This window comes from Equus asinus, chromosome 20, assembly GCF_041296235.1.
Source record: "Equus asinus isolate D_3611 breed Donkey chromosome 20, EquAss-T2T_v2, whole genome shotgun sequence".
Taxonomy (NCBI): Eukaryota; Metazoa; Chordata; class Mammalia; order Perissodactyla; family Equidae; genus Equus; species Equus asinus.
In genome coordinates, this window is record NC_091809.1 from 27,118,792 (window position 1) to 27,133,572 (window position 14,781).

General features: G+C 64.8%; 3 protein-coding genes across 5 annotated transcripts; 1 reads left to right on the top strand and 2 right to left on the bottom strand.

Moving 5' to 3' along the window:
- Positions 1–285: 285 nt before the first annotated feature.
- Positions 286–3,322, top strand: MISP3 (MISP family member 3). Its single transcript, XM_044752899.2, has 3 exons — positions 286–2,119; positions 2,618–2,691; positions 2,942–3,322. The coding sequence occupies exons 1-3, from the start codon at positions 1,537–1,539 to the stop codon at positions 2,957–2,959; spliced, it is 675 nt and encodes a 224-aa protein (XP_044608834.2). The 5' UTR covers positions 286–1,536; the 3' UTR covers positions 2,960–3,322.
- A 3,065-nt stretch (positions 3,323–6,387) lies between these two features.
- Positions 6,388–9,640, bottom strand: C20H19orf67 (chromosome 20 C19orf67 homolog). 2 transcript variants are annotated; one of them, XM_014861696.3, is made up of 6 exons: positions 8,968–9,640; positions 8,199–8,343; positions 7,973–8,073; positions 7,713–7,898; positions 7,245–7,379; positions 6,388–6,783 (listed from the first exon to the last, which is right to left on the bottom strand). In XM_014861696.3, the coding sequence occupies exons 1-6, from the start codon at positions 9,306–9,308 to the stop codon at positions 6,609–6,611; spliced, it is 1,083 nt and encodes a 360-aa protein (XP_014717182.1). In that variant the 5' UTR covers positions 9,309–9,640; the 3' UTR covers positions 6,388–6,608. The 2 variants fall into 2 exon arrangements, with proteins under 2 accessions (XP_014717182.1, XP_014717183.1); XM_014861697.3 differs by having other exon boundaries at positions 8,199–8,340; positions 8,968–9,554.
- An 824-nt stretch (positions 9,641–10,464) lies between these two features.
- On the bottom strand, positions 10,465–14,608 carry SAMD1 (sterile alpha motif domain containing 1). Of its 2 annotated transcripts, XM_070492216.1 has the most exons (6): positions 14,156–14,608; positions 12,406–13,525; positions 11,695–11,989; positions 11,509–11,605; positions 11,300–11,411; positions 10,465–11,202 (listed from the first exon to the last, which is right to left on the bottom strand). In XM_070492216.1, exons 2-6 carry the CDS (start codon positions 13,366–13,368, stop codon positions 11,044–11,046), a joined length of 1,626 nt encoding a protein of 541 aa, XP_070348317.1. In that variant the 5' UTR covers positions 13,369–13,525; positions 14,156–14,608; the 3' UTR covers positions 10,465–11,043. The 2 variants fall into 2 exon arrangements, with proteins under 2 accessions (XP_070348317.1, XP_044608959.2); XM_044753024.2 differs by lacking the exon at positions 14,156–14,608.
- Positions 14,609–14,781: the final 173 nt, after the last annotated feature.

Consider the following 14,781-nt stretch of genomic DNA (forward strand, 5'->3'; position numbering starts at 1 on the left):
GGGGGTCTCCAGGGGTGGCAGAGAGTTGGGTGAAGGAGTGATCAGATAGTTGGATTATGGGGGCTCCCCACTTTCTCTAGATAACTCCCGGGAACCCCATATGGTGGGAGAGGGGCGGGAGAGTGGATTTGCAGCGAGCCTGGGAGTGGAAGATGTCCGCGGGGGTGGGTGGCCGGCGTGGGGGCGTGGATCCTGCCCTTGCACGCGCGCCCTGGCCCCAGCTGCAGGGAGCCGCTCTCCCCAGGCCGAAATTCCTTTCCGGGCCTTCCCGGCTGCCGGGGCTCAAGGTGACCGCCTTTCAGCCGCAGCCGCTCGGCCGGCCCTGGGCTCGCTGCGGCCGTCCCTCCCTCTTCCCTGAAGCGGGAGCGAGTTTGGCCGCAGATGCCTCGCAGACGTTTCCCGCAGGGCTGGGGGAGGCCGCCTCCGGGCTTGGCGCGGGCCCGGCCGTCCCGCTGGGAGCCCCGCCCAGCCCAGGCGCTGAGAGGGAGACTGAGGCGGCCCCTGGCTCCCCCTCCAGCCAGAGCTGTGCGTGGCAGGGGTGGGACGTGTAGGGGACAGCCCAGAGGCCCGGGGCGTCGCTACCCGCCGGCTGGGCGGGGCTGGCAAGGCCTCGGAAAGATGGCTTCGGGGGACATCCCCACCAGAGGGCCAGCCCGGCGCGCAGCTGGGACCAAGCCTCCAGGCAATGCCGGGGGCGTGGGGCCGAAAAGGAACCCAGGTGGCGCCCAGTGAGTGGACACGGCACCCAGACTGGCCCCCCAGGTAGCTGGCAGGGTCTAGGGAAGCGCTCTTCCAAGAAGTCTGGTGCCCTGAGCTGACCTGGGGCGCGCCAGTGGCCGAAATCCGGTGCCTCGCCTGGGCGCCCCCGCCCCGAGGGCGGGGCCGGAGTCCTCCCGGCAGGTGCAGGGGGCGGTGCCCGGCCCTGCCCCCGGGGGTTGTTCTTGGAGGCCAGAGGCGGGTCAGAGAAGCGGCCGGTGCAGGCGACGCCCTGGAACCCGCGGGCGGTGACTGCGGCCACAGGTGCCGCGCAGAGCACCGTGTCCCAGCTCTGGGCATCAGAACTCCGGCGCTGGGAACTAAGGCTTCCGAGCTGCTCCCAACCCTGGACCCCAAGGCCCCGAGCCGGAGAGCGGAGCCCTGGGGTCGTCTGAAGCTCGGGGCCTCGAGCCCCCCGGGTCTGACAGCGAAGTCCCAGGGCCTGCCGCAGAGCGAGACGCCGAGGTCCCCAGGCCGGGCGGCGAAATCTCTGCACCCTCCGCAGAGCAGGGCGCGGAAACCCCTGAGCGAGAGAGCGAAGTCCTCGGGCCATCAGCGGGGCAGGACGCGGCGCGCCCCGGGCCGGCCGCCGCTGGAGGCGTGGAGAGGCCTGGGCCAGGCAGCCGCGACCCCCGGCCGTCTGAAGCCCGAAGCGCCGCGATCCTGGAGCGGTATCCCCTTCAGGGTCCCGAGACCTCCTCCTCAGAGTCAGACTCGGAAGCCCATCAGCATTTTCCATTGCGCCCCGAGATCCCCCAACAGTCCTCAGAGGAGCCGCTCATGGAGCCGCTCATGGAGACGCCCATCGAGCGCGAAATCCGCCGCAGCTGCGAACGCGAGGAGAGCCTGCGCCGGAGCCGAGGGCTGAGCCCCGGCCGTGCGCGCCGCGAACTCGTGGAGCTGCGCGTGCGGCCGGTGCTCAGCCTGCCGGGCCCCGGCCCCGCGCTCCCGCGCGCCGTGGAGCGCGCGCGGGCGGGCGCGCAGATGCAGCGGGACATCGAGCGGGAGGCTCACCGGCAGGCGGCGCTGGCGCTCCCCCCGGGCCCGGAGCCGCGCGCCCGGCAGCCGCCGCCGCCGCCGCTGGGCGAGCTCAAGCGCTTCTTCGAGGCCGCCGGCGGCGGCGGCTCCTCGCCAGCGGCGGAGGGCGGCGCGGGCCTGCAGCAGCTGCCGGAGGCCGGAAGCCGGCCGCACTCGGCGGCGCAGGGCCGGTGCCCGGTGCTGGCCCGCGCGCCCTCGCCCCTCGCGCCGTCCCTGCTGGAGCAGGAGGTGCGCGAGGTGCAGGAGCGCGAGCGAGAGCTGCAGCGCCAGCGGCTCAGCGTCTACGGCACCGCCGAGTTCCGGGACCCGGCGCCCAGCCTCACAGGTAAGTCACGGGCGGCCCGGCGCCCGGGACCCCGGGGCTCCAGCCGCCCTCACCGACTACCCGACTCCAGTGGCCCCTTTTCCGGCGCTCTGATTCTCAGGGTACGCCCTCTTGGCTCCCACCCCTTCTCGACTCTCCGTTCCTGCCCATCCCTTCTGGGCTGCCCGTCCCTGTGCTCCACCCCCGACTCGGAGTGGTCGACTCTCCGATCCACCCCCACCCAGGCTCATGGTGGGGAGGGAGGAGGACTCCGGACGTCTTTGTCGGATTCTAGGGCACCCTCCCCGGGTTTGGCGCACCTGGATCCCCTCTCTGAACTTTCTGGTTCCTACCTCCCCTCTCTGGGCTCACCTCCCTCCCCCCTCGGAATGGAGGCCTCCATGAGGAGGAGGGGGGTGGACGTCTGTGTGTGTTTAAGGGGCGCGGCCGGCCTCCTTGTCCCGGCCTCCTCCAGCTGGTGAGAGGAGGGGCAGCTGGCTGAGCGCGCCTTCCCCGCAGCGAGCAGGGGTGATGGAAAGCTGGCGGTGATCTGGCCTCCGCGCAGAAAGGCCTCGGAGAACGGCCTGGAGCAGGTGGGAGCCCCTTTCCCCCCGTGCCTCAGGCGCTTGTCGCTCCGCCCCCCGCCCCCCAACGCCGGGCGCCAGAATGCTGGGCTGGGGGAGGAGCCCCTGGGAGGTCACTCTGGGCTAGGACACGAAGCAACGGGCGCAGACCAGTGACGAAGAGGCGATGGTCTTGGGGCCCAAACTGCCCCTGCTCCTTGGTGTCACCCCGGTGCGCGGGTCCCTGAGGCCGGCCTTCCGTCTGGCCCCCTCTCCCCAGGAGGAGCGGAAGCCTTGAGGTTCGAGCCGGCTCGGACCCCCGGCCGGACGGAGCATGGCCGTTAGAGGGCCCGGGCAGGGGCGCCCGGGAGTGCCCTCGGGATGGGCCGAAGGCCTGGAGGGAGGGGCCAGCGGTCTGCGCCGGCGAAGATGACACGGAGCAGCCCATCCTTGAACTAGACTTTGTGAAACTGACCAGTCTCTTCTCTAAAACTGTCACTCCCCCTGGGACACACCACCGCCACAATCCGGCCGGAGAGACTGTCCAGCCCTTCACCTGACCGTAAGGCAAACCAGCCCCTCCCGCCGGCTCTGACCGTCGGAGGCCGGGGTCACGGCCTCGCTACCCCTACTCCCCAATAAAGCCCCTTGTTTCTGGGCAGCGCGGGCTGTTTTCTTCCGTGTCCTTTTCGTCGGGGGCGGGGGCGGCGCAGTCAGGCCCGCGGAAGGCGCAGGGCGCCGGCCGGCGCGCGGAATGCGGAACGCGCCCTGGGCGCGCGGTCCCGGGGCTGCAGCTCCCTGGCCCGGCCTGGCCCCTGGCGCCCCCTGGCGGCGCGGGCGCGAGCTGCGGCGTCCGGACCGGCCCCCCCGCGACGTCGTCGACGTTTCTGGGCGCTGGCGGGACGGAGGGGACAAGGGGTGGTTCCTGCCCTGGGGACGTAAACAAGAGCTACCAGGAAGCGGGTGGGGAGGCTGCAGGCTGCATCGTAGGGCACGCTGGGCCCTTTACCACCTGCCCCGCAGGCAAGACCCTCCCGGTCTCCGGCCGCAGGCGCTCCTTAGAGACGGAGCCGGAAGGCATGGCTGTCTCCAGGGCCTGGGGGGTTCCTGTCGGCGGTGCCACCGAGGAGTGCGCCCGGTGGTCAGGAGCTTCTGCTTTGCAAAAGCAGCTGGAAAACCAGCCTTGAAAAGAGAAATCTACTGAACTTTAGTTTATTGTGACTATTGAGAAAACTTTTAAAATGGGGGGGGGGTGGGCAGGAGGGGGCAGCAAGCAACACCCGTTTGCCATAGGGCTGTGGCTGTCAACTGGCAAGCCCTCCTGAATTTCTCTCTGTCCCAAGACAAGGGGTTCAAGGCCCTCCTGGATGGGATTCAAGGGGGTCTGTGAACACCCCAAGCTGAAAAAGCGTGTCTGTGCAGTTATGGTCTGCGGTTCGGGTGCACCAGCTTCTTAGAGGTGCACAGAGACCCAGAAAAGGCCGAGACCCAGGAAGGTTTTAGAATCACCGTTAAACTCCTCCATTTGTCCAACTCAGTATGCCCGGGCTCCAGCAACAGGCTCCACCCTTCGTGGGGACAACAAATGGCTAAAGAAGGATGAAAGAACGCTCACAACAGTATTGCGGACCAAGGACCCAACCCCTGACCCCATCAGCCACACACTGACCACGTGCTTGGCCGCGACCCCGGGTGGTCTGCAGAGAAGGCAGGAAAGAGCTAGGGCTGCCCAGGTGGGAAACGGAAACGCCCAGAGCCTGGTGGTAATTCCCAGCAGGGGAGCTGAGAACTAAGGACATAGAGTTGACAGGAGTTTGTGAGGGTAGGCCTGGATTCTCGAACTTTCCTACAAATTAAAATCACCTGAGGCACCCTTATGCCAAGTAAATCAGAATCCGACAGGGGTCTGGCATCAATACTTTGTAAAGCTCCCCAGGGGCCGGCCCGGTGGCGCAGCGGTTAGGTGCGCACGTTCCGATTCTTGGCGGCCTGGGGTTCACGGGTTCGGATCCTGGGTGCAGACATGGCACCGCTTGGCAAGCCATGCTGTGGTAGGCATCCCACATATAAAGTAGAGGAAGATGGGCACAGATGTTAGCTTAGGGCCAGTCTTCTTCGGCAAAAAGAGGAGGATTGGCAGCAGATGTTAGCTCAGGGCTAATCTTCCTAAAAAAAAAAGCTCCCCAGGTGCTTGGGACTGGGAGCCAGGTTTGAGGACCCAGATGGAGGCTCGGCCAGCAGTTCTCCCTGCAGCAGCAGCGCTTGGGAGCATGTTGGAAACACGCATTCTTGGGCTCATCCCAGACTTCAGGATCAAACCCTCCACGTGATTCTGAGGCACGCTAAAGTTGGAGACTCACGAGTAGTAGACAGTTTCTGAGCAACAGGACCCAGGAAATCAAGCCTGTTTCCTTCCTCTCTCAGTAGGGTCACCACCCACAGGAAACTTTTAGTCTTAAGTGGCCTGTGAATTTGTCTTAAGGGAGACAGTCTGAAGCTGCGTGTGGCTCATTGGAATTGAAATGCACGGGAAGTGTAAAAGGCACGAGAGATTTCAAAGACCAGCACCCCCCCAAATGCAAAATGTTAATTTCTTACATTGATCATATATTGAAATAATATTTTGGATATACTGAGTTGAATAAAAGTATCACTAAAATCAATCTGACCTTATTTCGAATGGGGTTACTGGAAAGTTTGAAATTACACATGACTCGCATTTGTGGCTCCATTTAAATTTCTGCAGGACTAGGCTACTGTTAAGCATCTCATAGCGGGTGTGTGTGTGGGGACTCACAGGGGCTACCTCCAATCAGAATTAGGGCGCTTCAGCATCCCTTGGAGGCACTCCGACCTGGCTGTGGACTAACTCACCCGTGACGCAGTCAGAGATTGTCACCAGAGGCCCCTCCCCCCTAAGGGTTTGCTGTCCACTCCCGATTGATGACACTACTACGTGCCAGGGACTACCAGGTAAGCGAGTGCTTTGCCAGAAAGCATAGAGTCAGGCTTCTAGGTCTCTCCTCCGACGCTGAAAATGCTGGGGGGAACCAAAAGGCACCCCTTGGGTTAAAGGGGATGACACCCGGCTCAGGAAGGACACCCTTCCCGTCGCAACGGACCAGCTGCACTCAGAAGGACCCAGGCGGGCCCAGGCCCCGCCACCTGCTCGCTGCAGCGCGGGGCAGGTGGGTGCACCTCCCTCAACCCCGGTCTCCTCTCCAGTCCAAGGCTGCGGTGAGGCCCAGCGATCCCAAGTTGGAGTGCTCCCCCACCGCGCCTGCGGCCCGGACACCCCGCGGGTGCAGCCCCTGCCCACTCCACCACCCCAAAGCTGTAAAAAGATCTGACCTCCGCCCCAAGGAAATTGATCTCAGACCCTTTCCTGAAGCACGCCGGGAAATGTAGTCTTTTACGGTACAAAGAAATCATTTCCGGGTTAATACATGAGCGTGGGCGTGGCTGGGGGGGGGGGTCCCTTCCCCCAGTGGGCGTTGAATTTCCCGGCTCCCCGAAACCCGCGGTTTGCTGGGTTCCGGTTGTTGACAGGAGCCGCTACTTCCCTTTTTGCTTCATGTGCGCCTCTGCGCATGCCCTGAGCTCCCGTCCGCCTGCGGGCGGGCTAGGTTTTGTAGCCAAAGACTACATTTCCCAGAAGGCCGCGCGAGTGGGCGGGGCCTACCCGCCCCCAGGGGAGGGGCGCGGCGCTCCGAGCGGACGCGGAGACTGTGACCTCTTTCTTTATTTAACACAAAACTGGTGAGTCGGCTCGCAGGGCCCCCGGCCCGACCGGCCCCGGAGCGCACCGCCCAGCTCGGCCCGGCCCAGCTCAGCCCGGCCCGGGGAAGGCGAGGCCGAGCTGCACCAGCAGAGCGAGGGAGGCCCCCCGCCCCTCTCCAGGAGTTTGCAGCTGTCAGGCGCCAGCTTTCCCCGCTCGCTCTCCGGGTTCAAGGCCCCTGCGCGGCCCACGCCGCGGGCCCGGCTGCTCTCGGGGGCCGTGCCGGGCCCGCCTGGCCCGTGAGCATCTGCACCAGCAGGTCGGTGGCCAGCGTGTGCGACGGTTCCTCGAAGCCGATGGTCAGCAGCTGCTGGTAGTCCCCAAGCGGCTGCGGGCACAAGATCCTGGGACCGGGGACAGACAGGCCGGGCCGTGAGCGCCCCCTGCTTCTCGGGAGCCCCTCCCCTCGAGTGAGAAGCTGTGGCTCAAAGAGGCTTTGTTTCAGCTGGGGGTGGGAAAAACCCTGAGGGAAAGTGGTTTCCTTGTTGATGAGAAACCTAGAGGGTAATGGCTCTGGGAGGCTGAACAACTCTAGCCCTGACCTGGTCAGCCACTCAGCTAGCTGTGTGTCCTTGGGCAGGTAACTTAACCTCTCTGAGCACCTGTTTCTTTCTTTGTAAAATGGGGCTGGGAGTATAGACCCTAATGGATTGTTACATGAGTCTGCATAAAGCACTTTCAGGGCACAATAAAATGCTATCGTTATTACCAAGGGAAACAGTGTTGGGGAGGTAGATGCTCTTTGGTGGGGTTCTGGCCCTCCCTCCAGAGCCCAAGCCCCCCTTGCCCCGGCCCTAGCTCCTACCATGAATACAGGTCATCCTCGGCGGGCTCGAGCGGCACCCATCGGCCAATGGACCACAGCTTCTGGATCTGGGGGCACGAATTGGCCGGACTTGAGCCTGTGTCTTCCCAGGTGTCCCGATAGCACAGGAAGTAGCTGGGAGGGGGAGGGACAGCGATGAAGAGCGAGCAGTTTCCGAGGGCTTTAATTTTGGAGGGGAGCTGGAAACTCATCAGAAGTTGCCCTCAGGGTCTCAGGTAGGGATGTGACCCAACACCGAGGACTTTCTCTAACTGCCAGCCTACTTTTAAGATGAGGACTTTTATTTTGATGGAAGGATGAATTTTTTTTTAAAGATGAGGATGGCCTTTCAAAGGTCCTTGGTTTCCTGCTTGCCGTTCCATGCTTTGCTGGTGGCGGTGGTTCAGAGGCCCATACTGACATTCTGCATAGAGAGGGGAGGACTTAGATTCCGGTAAGGGGACTCACTAATCCACGTAGGAGTCTTGCCCCTGGACGCTGGGCTCAGGGGTGGTTTCCAGGTTCCAGCGCATCTTCTTATACAGGTATCTGGGGAAGCGGCTGGCAGTGTAGGCGGCTGGGGCACAGTATCTGAAGATGGACACCTCGTGGGAAGGGCTGATGGCAAACCTCCCGCAGAAGAAACAAGAGATGCTGGCGGGAGATGGGAGAGGGGTGATGAGGGTGGACCCGGACTCCGGCTCCCAGCCCAGTCTCCTCCCTTTTACCTCAGGGGGTCAGTCTCCTCCAGGCCCACGAACCCAAAGGAAGCGTACATGAGGACCACCTGTTCCAGGCGAAGGGTCAGCTGTTGGGAGATCTCCAACAGCTGCAAAGAGGCACATAATGAGACGAGTTGGCCTGCCAGGAGCACCCTGTCCCCACCCCCAGCCAGGCGCCAGGTCCGAGGGATGGAGATGGGGGCCTGGGGTCTAGGAAATCGGCTGCACGCACCCCCTTGCGGAGCAGCTCCTGCAGGGCTCCATAGATGGGGGGCACGCTGCGTGCGGCCGCCTCTAGGTACAGGAAGTAGGGCTCACATATGTGCAGGAAGGTGGGCATGGCCTTCACCAGCTGGTCCTTCTGCACCCGGTCTCTGCTGAAGGGAGAACGGGGCCTTTGCCTGGGGTCCCCCCGCATTACAAGACCCCTTCGTGCCAGGACTTTGTCAGAGCATCTTCTAGACCACCTGCATCACTGTCATTTGGGACACGTTAAAATGCTGCCACCTGTGTCCCACGATGGACTTTGACTCAGACCTCCACGCAGGGTGGAGCCCAGGCATCTCGGGTTTCCACAGCCCCCCAGGGGATCCCTCCCAATGGACACTGGAACGTGGGACTCAGTCTCTCCCCTTGCCTGGCCTGGGAATCACATTATCCATTAGGATCTCAAACTGGTGGCCCACGGGCCAAGTCTGGCTCAGACAGCTTTCGTTTAGCTCACCCAGGGTTCAAAACCTCAGCCAAGCAATTCAAGACTGGGAGGAAAGTCCTAGGGATGTGGCAACCCCGGGAGCCCACATAACCACAGGTGCTCCCCGACCGCAAATTCCACACAGTCCTTACCACTCTTCCAAATTGGATTCTTAATCAGCTAGCTTCATTTGCTGTCTGCAGCTCCTAATGCTTTTGAGTTTGCAACCCCGGGGTGTGCCGCCTAGCCTGTCACCCTCTCCTCTGTCTCCCTGTCCGTGGGGACCTAGGACCCCGGCCTGCATCACCTGTAGAGCAAGTAGCTCTGGAAATCGTCCGCCTTCTTGAGCAGGTAGCGCAGCTGTTCGGTGATGGGGCTGAACATGGTGTCCAAGGGCAGGCGAGGAGGTGGGTGCCCGGGGCCCGGGGCCAGAGGCTCGGGGTAGGGCATGGAAGTAGAGGCCTCGGGCAGCTGCCCCTGGACGTCCTGGTCCTGGGGCTCCGCCTCGGGTGGGTCCCCAGGTCGGCCAGGGGGCGTGGACCACGAGAGATCTCCGCAGGGCTGTGCCCCAGATTCCAAGTCGTCAGGGGGCGGCGTCTCCCCGGGGCCCGGGGGCAGCGGTCCCACGAACCACTGCTCCGTAGCCATTGGTAGGCGGGGACCAGAGCTCTCTTAAGCCTCCGCCGCTCGCGTCGGCGCGGGTTCGACCCCGCCCCGGGAACGTCGGACTCTCCTGGGCTGGGAGCGCGGCCCCCTCCAGCTCGCCTCTGCCTCGACCTCTCTGCCGGCCGTCGCGCCGCACGGAGCGAGTTCGCGTCGTTTGAATTTCAACACGCGGCGGGGGTGGGGGACCGCCGCTCCGGTCCGCGCTGCGCGCCGCGGGGCCCCGTGCACACGCGCGCTCCCGGAACCTGGCGAGAGGGCCGCGTCCCAGCGCGGCGACCTGGGCCGGCGCTGGCGCGGCCCTGTCCTCGGGGTGCGGCCCGGGCGCCGGCGCCTTTCTCTCTCCGAGGCGGTTTGCTAGGGAGGAGGGGTCTCCACCGCGCATACAAACCCGGGGGCATAGGTCTAGAAAGGGCGGACCCCCGGGCCCCGGAATCAGTGTATTTTCTAAAAACCTCTAACGGAGTTGAGAAACTGCCTTAGAACTTAGTAGGCACTTGTGATGTAATAGCTGTTCCTACTACCACTAATAAAAATCTTGGAAAAATTTCCCATCCCATGATCTCATCTGATGGTCCAATCCCTTCTGTTCCTTTTATGGAGAGGACCTGAGGCCTGGAGACCCGACCACGGCACAGAACAGACCCCTGCCCCCAACAGAGGTAGACAGGATTCTTTGTAGCCTATGTAGTTATGTAGCCAAATAGATTAATTATGCTTAAAGACTCTGGGTAAAGAACTCAGACAGGTGTCAGACCCTGCCCTGTGTGACCCTGAGCAAGCATCTTTGCTGTTCTGAGCATTGCCTCGTCTGTAATGTGGGTTTTTGTGAGCTCTCAGTCTCATATGAGGCAGCGGAGAGAACAACCAAGAAAATGCTTGTAACGCCCAGAGTTAACAGCTAGTCACTCCACAAACATTTGAGCACCTACTGTGTGCCTGGGCACTGTTCTGGGCATGGGAGAATGACCGCTCCAAGCAAATACCCCTGCCTTCCTGGAATGGCCGCCAGGCAGCCCCATCACTGGCCTGTCTCCCTCCTCAGGCCATTCAGTCCTGGCCCCACACTCTCCCTCGAGGCTGATGTGGGTCTTCAATGCCCCTCCCCCCATTCATAAAATGGACTCCGTGGCACTTTTTTCTTTTCTTTTTTTTAAAACTTTATTTAAAAAACTTTCGGTGCAATATTAAAAAGCAATACAGCCAGCTGGAGCGACAACCAACAGAAAGAAAGAGAAAGGGTAGGTTAGGGCCAGGGACCCCACCCCAGCCACTCCCAGGGGGCTGGAGGCCAGGGGCAGACTGGGGAGGGGTATGGGTGGTGGGGGAGGGAGGAAAGACCCTCACCAAAATGAACAGGCAGAAAAAAACATTTATATAGGAAACATCTGGCTGAACTGAGGAGGATCTAGGAAGATGGGAAGCACCCCCCCCCTTTTTTTTTTTCCAAAAATGTCCTAGGCTGGGGAGAGGATTGGCCTCCTGGGGTAAAATGCGCAGGCCCTGTCCCACCCCACACTCCCCTATCCTGGAGTGCGGGATGTGCTGGGGGCCTGATGTGTGTGTTCGGGGAGACACAGGGACGAGATGTGTAGGGAGGAATGCCCCCTCACTGGAATCTGTTACGAGGGCCGAAGGTGTCCCCGTCCAGCTCCTAGACTTGGGGTCTGCAGTGAAAAGGGGGGCTGGAATGGGTCGGGGCGGGGGCCAGGCTGGGCCCTCAGCCTAGAAAGCCATCGGGGTCGTCATCCTCAAAGTGGCCTTGCTGCAGCACCTTGATGTGGTGCTCGTAGATCTTCAGGGCCGGCCCGAGGCGGATAGACAGGCCCGTCAGCACGTCTGTGCGCTGCATGAGCAGCAAGGACTTGCCATCGATTTCCTGAGGGGGAAGAGAGACAGAGAGCAAGAGAGTGGGGTCAGAGCAGACCCCCACTGAAGCCCTGGGATGAGGGGCCATGTCGAGGTGTGGGACCCACCTGCTCTTGGAAGGCTGTTGCCTGCTCTGGGAAGCCGGCCTCGGTGAAGTACTCTACCACGTCCATCACTGTCCACTCCACGGGGTCAGCCGGCTTCTCCTTGCGCCCAGAACTGTGGCAGAACAGAGGGCACGGGTGAGCAGCGATGCTCTTCCAGGTCTGTTACACACACCTGGGCAGCACCCCGTGTCTCCAACACCCCAACTTACGGACAGCCAAAGGGGGTCCCATCGGCCCCAGGTAGGGCTGGTTTTCCTGGGGGCAAAGGCACAGGAGATGGGGAGTCTGGCCCAGTGGCAGCAGAGGCTAAGAAAGAAAAAGCCTATTTTTGGACCTTTGTCTTGGGGGCTGGCTTCCTCCTCCCCAGGCCCCCTCCCACCCAGAGGAGTCCTTACCTGATCCTCCTTCCTTATTCATGGCTGCCATGGAGAACACCTGGCGGGTGCCACTGCCTGGTGCCGGCCCCCTGCCTTCATCCTGGCCCTGGTGGGGTCCGCAGGGTGTCCACTCCTTGACCCTCTCCTTGGCGCTCTGAGGGCCCCGCTCGCCATTAAGCTGGTGGTGCTGGGCACCTGCGGGACGGTCACCCTCGGGCACCTCAGAGCCCTCAGACACATCGTCCTCATCATCTTCATCTTCATCATCTTCTTCCTCCTCTTCCTTCTCAAGCACTCGCTCTTCCCCACCTCTCTGGTGCCAGGGAGAGAGGCGCGCAAGGTTAGTACCTCTTTGGCCTTGAGCCCAGTCTCTGGGATCAAGGACCAAGTACCGCACCTAACGGCCACCTTTAATACCAGCCCCGACTAACTTTTACGCAGTCACTTCGTGCCAGACTCTGTGTTCATAAAGCCCTCAACAGCCAAATCTCACTAAACTCGCTCAACAACCCCAAGGGGTCGCTACTGTTATTAAATCACATTCCACCGCGGAGGAAACTGAGGTTCGGCAGATTCAGACACTTGCCAAGGTCACCAGGCGCTGAGCCCGCAGAAGAGACGCGCAAAGCCCGGGCCGCCCGCCGCCCGGGTCCTCCGGGACTCGCGCCCCCGCCACCAACTTCGCCCGCACCTGCCCACCGCGCGGCGCCCCCTCCGCGGCGCGCTCACCTTGCTCCGCGACGCGCGGGCGCTGGCGGCCGGCGGCGCCCGTCCGGGCCTGTCCCCGCGGGGCAGCGCGAGCGCTCCGAGCCGAGTGCGCTCCGGGCGGCCCCGCGCCGCCGCCTCCTCCTCCAGCAGCCCCTGCACGCGGCCGCGGGTCAGGCGGCCGCCGGCGCCGCCGCTGCCTCCGAGGTAGCGCACGACTTCCCGCAGGCTCACGGGCCGCGCCGGGCCGCCGGCCCGCGCCGCGCCCCCCTCCGGCGGCTGCTGTGGCTGCGGCGGCGGCGGCGGCGGCTGCTGCTGCTGCTGTGGCGGCGCCGGCGGCTGTGGCGGCGGCGGCAGCGGCGGCTCCCGGGCGGCGACGGCGGGCGGGGGGGCGCGGCGCGGGCCGGCCGGGGGCGCCACCGGCGGAGGAGCGCCGGGCGCGGGCGGCGGCGCGGCCAGGGGCGCGGCCCGCTGCGCGCGGGGGCCCGGCTGCGCGGGGCCGGGCGAGGGGGGCGCTGTGGCGGCGGCAGCGGCAGCCGCGCGGGGCGCCCGGGTCGGGGCGGCGGCGGCGACGGGCGCGGGCGGTGGCGGCGGGGCGGGCGTGGGCGGCGGCGCAGCGGCGGCGGCGGCGGGGCCCCCGCGGGGGGCGCGCGGCGGGGCCGGCGGGGTGGCTCCGCGCCGGGGCGGCTGGACGCGCGCCGCGTTGCGGTACGAGATGCTCCCCTTGTAGCTGACCCGGAGCACGGCGCGCTGCTGGATCAGTTTCTCGAGCTCGGCGCGCGTGCGCTCCGGCTCCGGGCCGTGCCGCCGCCGCACCATCCGGCAGATGCGCTCCAGGTCCGGCCGCGCCTTGCGCGAGCGCAGCGAGTCGATGGTGTCCAGGATCCACTCTTGGTAGTGGGGGGAAGCAGCGGACGACGAGGCAGCGGCCGCCGTGGTGGCGGCCGCCGCCGTCTCCGGCGGGGGTAGGGCCGGGGGCCCCGCCATGCCTCCCGCCCGGCCCGGCTGCACCGTGCGCGCTGCCTCCCTCCCAGCGCGGCGCCCCCCTCCCCGGCTCCCCTCCCTCCGCCGCTGCCCGCCTCCTCCGCCTCCCCCCCCCCGGGGGGCGCAGCGCCTCGGTGGAGCGGCGGCGGCGCTGCTGTTTCTTCGCAAAAAAAAAAAAAAAAAAAAAAAGAGCGAGAGAGAGAGAGAGAGAGAAAAAACAGTGAGAGAAAGAAAAGAGAGAAAAAAATATGCACACACTCACTCACTCGCACGCACGCACACACAGACCCGCTTCTGCTGGGCGCGCGCGGGGCCGGGGATGCGAGGAGGGAGGAGGGGAGCGCGGCGCGGCCGGCCCCTCCCCGCCGCCGCCGCCGCCGCACGCGCGCCCTGCGCCCGGGACACTCCGGCCCCCCTTCCTTCCCTCCCTCCCTCCACCCCGCCGCCCGCCTTCCTCCCTCCCACCCCCACGCGCCCGCTTTTAAGGTGGAGCCCGGGCCCCCCGCCCGCCCCTTTACCCTGCGCTCTCGCTCACTCCGGCTCGCTCCGGCCCCCCCTTACAACTCCCGCGCGCTTTTTAAGGAGGCGCCGCGGAGTTGGCGCCGGGGCGGGGGCGGGGGAAAGCGGCGGGCGGGGGAGGGGGAGGGGAACGCCGGGGGGAGGGGAGAGGGGGCGGGCAGGCGGCGCTCGGCCGCCCTCCAGCCATTGGGCGCGGGACCCAGACGTCCCCGGCGCCCAGCCCCCCTCTCCACGCCTCCCCGGCGCGCTCCGCTCTCGGGACCGCACTTACCGGGAACTCGCCGCCCGCGGGCCGGGCTGCCGCGCTCGCCGGGCGCCGCGGGGACCCTTGGACCGCCGCCGCCCCCGCGCCTCTCGGGCGCGCTGGGCTCCGCACTCTGCGCCGAGGATGCGGGTGGGGGGCGCGCACCGTCTCCCCCACGCCTTGCCCCCCCTGCCACGCCCGCCCCCGCCGCCGCTCGGCCTCCCGGCGCGCCGGCCCCAGGGTCTCCCCAGAGCGCCCTCTCGGCTGGGGGCTGGACGCAGAGGGGGCGCGCCGCAGATGTGGGGGCCCGAACCTGGGGTCAAAGGGCAGCTTGGCGCCCCCTTCTCCTGCGGGGCGGGGGGAATTGGCGGAATTCCAGCTAAACCAGGTTTTAGAAGGATCAGCCGGGTCCTGATCAGCCTGGACGCTAGGGTCCGAAATTCCCTTTCCAAGCCCCTGGGGGTGTGTGGGTGGGTGACCGAAGTCGCGAACACCAGAGACTCTTTTTTTTAAACAAAACTTTATTGGTAATAGTTTTCAAATATGTTTACAACAGCACACTCTTCAAGAGGAAGTCGCGTCCTTCGCAGCACACAGGTTGAATCGCTCCCGCGCCCACCCGGGGCCCCACCCCGGCCTGAGAGCTCCCCCTG

What these genes read in the sequence shown, in the direction of transcription:
- MISP3 (XM_044752899.2), top strand. Translation starts at nt 1,537, where the DNA reads ATGGAGCCGCTCATGGAGACGCCCATCGAGCGCGAAATCCGCCGCAGC. An exon ending in CCCGGCGCCCAGCCTCACAG is followed by an intron (nt 2,120 to 2,617) that starts GTAAGTCACGGG and finishes CCTTCCCCGCAG; the next exon opens with CGAGCAGGGGTGATGGAAAG.
- C20H19orf67 (XM_014861696.3), bottom strand. Translation starts at nt 9,308, where the DNA reads ATGGCTACGGAGCAGTGGTTCGTGGGACCGCTGCCCCCGGGCCCCGGG. An exon ending in AGGAGCTGCTCCGCAAGGGG is followed by an intron (nt 8,074 to 8,198) that starts GTGCGTGCAGCC and finishes GCCTCTTTGCAG; the next exon opens with CTGTTGGAGATCTCCCAACA. An exon ending in GAGGATGACCTGTATTCATG is followed by an intron (nt 6,784 to 7,244) that starts GTAGGAGCTAGG and finishes CCCCGGTCCCAG; the next exon opens with GATCTTGTGCCCGCAGCCGC.
- SAMD1 (XM_070492216.1), bottom strand. Translation starts at nt 13,368, where the DNA reads ATGGCGGGGCCCCCGGCCCTACCCCCGCCGGAGACGGCGGCGGCCGCC. An exon ending in CCCGCGCGTCGCGGAGCAAG is followed by an intron (nt 11,990 to 12,405) that starts GTGAGCGCGCCG and finishes CCCTGGCACCAG; the next exon opens with AGAGGTGGGGAAGAGCGAGT. An exon ending in GGGACCCCCTTTGGCTGTCC is followed by an intron (nt 11,412 to 11,508) that starts GTAAGTTGGGGT and finishes GTTCTGCCACAG; the next exon opens with TTCTGGGCGCAAGGAGAAGC.